The 1,581-nt window shown below is 36.1% G+C and overlaps 1 protein-coding gene across 2 annotated transcripts; it reads right to left on the bottom strand.

The window, feature by feature from the left end:
- Positions 1-89: 89 nt before the first annotated feature.
- Positions 90-1,566, bottom strand: LOC140966427 (F-box/LRR-repeat protein At4g14103-like). Of its 2 annotated transcripts, none has more exons than XM_073426718.1 (2): positions 1,516-1,566; positions 90-1,170 (listed from the first exon to the last, which is right to left on the bottom strand). In XM_073426718.1, exon 2 carries the CDS (start codon positions 1,152-1,154, stop codon positions 138-140), a length of 1,017 nt encoding a protein of 338 aa, XP_073282819.1. In that variant the 5' UTR covers positions 1,155-1,170; positions 1,516-1,566; the 3' UTR covers positions 90-137. The 2 variants fall into 2 exon arrangements, with proteins under 2 accessions (XP_073282819.1, XP_073282820.1); XM_073426719.1 differs by lacking the exon at positions 1,516-1,566 and adding an exon at positions 1,269-1,509.
- Positions 1,567-1,581: the final 15 nt, after the last annotated feature.

Here is a 1,581-nt window from a genome sequence, read left to right as displayed (position 1 = left end):
TTTACTTTTTACCGTAAATTTTTACTTTTTCACAACAATTTCAATATCTATTTTTTATAATCACCAGATTTATAATCTAAAAATTATCATTTTTTAACATTATATTTTTTTGCACAAGGATCCGGATGCCAAAGAGCTTAGCAAGAAGTAGGAAATATAACCAATTGATTTTCATTTATTCTCGGGTAATTAGGCAAACTAACCTCGACGGTATCACCTGATAGTTGCAAATGATTTAAACCTGAGCATCCTTTCAATAAGAGACAAGCGAGTGATCCATTCTTTTGAAATCCTCGAAGATGATGAACAAAACTTTGATAATCAACAGCTGCAGAAAAAACTGATGATGCACTTAGATCCAAATTTTCTACACAATAACCATGAAAACCAAATTTCAGAAGTTTAGCTCCAGAAATCTTGATTTGGCAATTCTCTACTTCAGAAGGATCCCTGTAGCGTGCCACATTGAACTCTGTTAATGCCGGAGCCTTGATTTCCACAAAATTCACTTTCAACCATTTGCAATCTCTTAGTTCAAGCGTTCCCAAGACCGGAAAATTAAATATTAGTTGGCTAGTATTGGGAGCATGGTCATTTAGAATTTCAACTTGATCAAGATACAGAACTTCAAGGTTAGAGATCCAATTCTGGACTGGCCTAAAAGTGCAAGGCAAATGTAACCACAGTTTTGTCAATGTGATGCAATCAAAAAGGCAACGTGGTAAAACAACACCTTCATGACCATAAAATATTGTCAAATCCTCAACATTTCTCATTAATGCAGCAGATATCCATGTGATCATACGATGTGCATCATATTTCTCAACAAACCAAAGCCGAAATCTTTTTAAGGTCGAAGCCCGAGAAAGAATGAAAATCCTGTCCACAAAGTTAACAACACTCTTCTTCCTAGTCGTCCTACGCGAAAATCCCTCTGCATCGATGATGTCTATATTGTAAATAGAAGCCCATTTGTATTCCCATTCCTTGGATAGAACACAAGTTTGAAGCACCTGCTTTGTGGGCAGGAGGGATAGAATTCGACTGATAATACTCTCAGGCAATTTACTAATGATGTCTTCACCGGTGTCGTCTGTTTCAGCCATTCTTGGTTTCTTACCTACATTGCTTTCGATTTGAATGTTTTCCTCCATTATTTCAACAGTCAACCTGAGACATAATTTTTTAACAAAAAGTAGAACTCAGTTACTGATTGAAAAAATGCAAACCCTATGATGCATCGACCTAAGAATTTAATAAAATGGTACAAGGGAGACCCGGCGGCAAAATCGCAATTTGAGCAAAATTGCTCATAACATGACCATTTCCAGCTCTGCTCCTACAGCGTCGGTGAACACACACAGCAAATTTTTACCCAATAAATTGCAGAAAGCAAGAAGCAAGCAGGGTAAAGTCTTAACACAAGAACATTAACAGAGAAAATCAAAATCATAACAAAATTTAAAAGGAAAAAAACCCTAAAATCACATAGAAATTGAAAATTTCAACTTTTACCCGGTGAACTGATGCGACGAGGTGGTGTAAATTGGTGGGCTTATGGTCTGTAATATATATCTATAT

This window comes from Primulina huaijiensis, unplaced genomic scaffold (assembly GCF_012295235.1).
Source record: "Primulina huaijiensis isolate GDHJ02 unplaced genomic scaffold, ASM1229523v2 scaffold206214, whole genome shotgun sequence".
In the NCBI taxonomy this organism is placed as follows: domain Eukaryota; kingdom Viridiplantae; phylum Streptophyta; class Magnoliopsida; order Lamiales; family Gesneriaceae; genus Primulina; species Primulina huaijiensis.
Note: the sequence above shows the minus strand (reverse complement) of the source record. Positions and strands in the feature narration are given on the sequence as shown.

Coding starts and splice junctions, on each gene's coding strand:
- LOC140966427 (XM_073426718.1), bottom strand. CDS start 1,154: ATGGAGGAAAACATTCAAATCGAAAGCAATGTAGGTAAGAAACCAAGA.